The sequence below is a fragment of the Sphaeroforma arctica genome, assembly GCF_001186125.1.
Source record: "Sphaeroforma arctica JP610 unplaced genomic scaffold supercont1.1606, whole genome shotgun sequence".
In the NCBI taxonomy this organism is placed as follows: domain Eukaryota; class Ichthyosporea; order Ichthyophonida; genus Sphaeroforma; species Sphaeroforma arctica.
The window spans coordinates 1-2,192 of NW_014038952.1; the positions used below are offsets into that span (position 1 = coordinate 1).

The following is a 2,192-nucleotide window of genomic DNA, read 5'->3' on the forward strand; positions in this document are numbered from 1 at the left end:
TAAATTCATACATACATACATACATACATATATACATACATACATACATACATACATACATATACACATACATACATACATAAAGTACATACATATGTACATACATACATACATACATACACACACATACATATATACATATATATATATATAAATATATATATATTTACATGATAAATATATATATGCGAAGAATGTAATTTTTGACATTGTATAAAGGCACGTGCTCTTCGAAGTAGCGTGAAAAAGAATAAGCTCAGTTTTGTTTACAAGGTTGAGAGCACATAATATTGTTTGATTTAAAGTATACAACTTCTCAGTTGTGACACATAAATTTCACTTTCTACGAGTGAAGAAACGTATATTGTCAATCAATTGGATTCTGCTTTAGCTTTATATATGTCATGCGCTGGTCAAAAGCGGCATGGTAATTGTTGAATAATTCTTCCAAGTCTCAACACGGTGAGATGCTCAGGTTTCTAAAATATGCTATATATAAGAACAGCTGGCATAGCAGACAAACGTACACGCCGGGATAAAGATTATTGATTACTAAGATTTGGTCTAGTCATAAAGTCTATTTACGTTCACTTGTTGAGGTCGTGTCTGTGGCCCCTGTCTTCGTCGGTATCATACTAGTGCGCTTTTGTCGATAAAACATGAACAACAGTATCATCGAGCAAGCCACCCAATATACACAGTAAGAGATTACGGATCCGTACGTGGCTATGTTGTTCCATCCACAAACCGAATTAAGTAGTCCCCACCACCCATTAGAAGGATCCTCAGGATTACAACAATCAAAGTACCAAATATTCGTGCGAGGGTCAAACAGCCCAGAGCCGGCATCGTCAGCGTCCATGTTGATCGCTTGACTCCATGAATAACTTTCAAGCAAGCCAACACCCTTTGACATTAATCCGGCACCGAGGAAAAGAAGAATGCTCATCATAGCCATAATGAAATAGCGCATAGGAAATCGTTGGCCGGAGAAAAATATAACAAGGCCCACGAGTATACCAAGGATAACACCAATTACCACTGATAGGGGAACAGCACTGGCGCTTGCGCTGAAACCTACACCTGCGACAAACACGAAAGCTTCCACAGTTTCTCGCAATAGTGTAACAAAAGGGATCCAAAAGAACCCTTGTGTATCTTTGTGAAACGGCGATCGAATCAGATAATCACACCACTGTCTAAGTGACCTGGGCCGCATTACCGGGAGACTGTCATAATTATCGACTTCACCGACTACAGCTATTTCGGGGTCTGGTTTGTTCGTTTTCTCTTTCTTCACCATTGCGGTGCTTGTGGCTTCTGAATCGAATGAGAGACCGGTCGCCGGCTCCGAACCAGTACCAGCTGCCTCCTCCATCTTGACTGCCATCTTATTCGCCATCCTTTCCACTTTTCCTTCGGAACCCAGAAGCCCGATGCCGGCAAAGGTCAGCATAATCGACGCGATCAACGAAAAAATACCTTCCCATAGTGACTCCATTGACACCCACAGGTCGGATGCATATATGTAAAACACGCAAATAAAAGTAGTCCCGAGAATTGCAGCTATGAGAAATCCTAAGGAACTGCCAAAGACCACCACCAACTTGTTTCGTTTGGCTACCTCCTCATCTTTGGTGGTGCGTGTAATAACACTTAGAAGTGTGCTTATTACTAGTGATGCTTCCATGGATTCGCGCCACAGAATAAACATAAGCTCAACGGATATCACATCCTCGACAGCCATCGTAGAAGATCTGTATGCGCAACGTGAAATGTATCGATATTTGAAACTTGTTCAAAACGCTTCTAAAACTCACGGCGTATGTTGATGAATCACATCAATATGTATTTTTTGAACTGTCTTTCTAGAAATCTATGAAATTATATAGTAGTCTGCGAAAGCAATGAGATTGTAATTTTAGCCCAGCTCTTTTAGGCTTAAAACAGTAAATAGCAGTCGTAACAACGAAAACGAACGAAGAGGTCAGGCATTTCATGAATCGACACGCGGCACTAGGCACTCGGCACTCAATTGAACAATGCCATAAACTGGAGCCTGAGGGCGGAGGCTGGATTGCAGTCCATCCCACGGGAGGTGTTTGGTTTCACAGAATTATATAGAGTACAGGACAGACTTTGAAGTTCGAGAGGAGTCGGCACTCGGCAACCGGCCCTGAGCACTTGACACT

At 41.5% G+C, this 2,192-nt stretch overlaps 1 protein-coding gene across 1 annotated transcript; it reads right to left on the minus strand.

The window, feature by feature from the left end:
• Window positions 1-376: 376 nt before the first annotated feature.
• Window positions 377-1,858, minus strand: SARC_11276 (hypothetical protein). Its single transcript, XM_014294639.1, has one exon. The coding sequence runs from the start codon at window positions 1,745-1,747 to the stop codon at window positions 578-580; it is 1,170 nt and encodes a 389-aa protein (XP_014150114.1). The 5' UTR covers window positions 1,748-1,858; the 3' UTR covers window positions 377-577.
• Window positions 1,859-2,192: the final 334 nt, after the last annotated feature.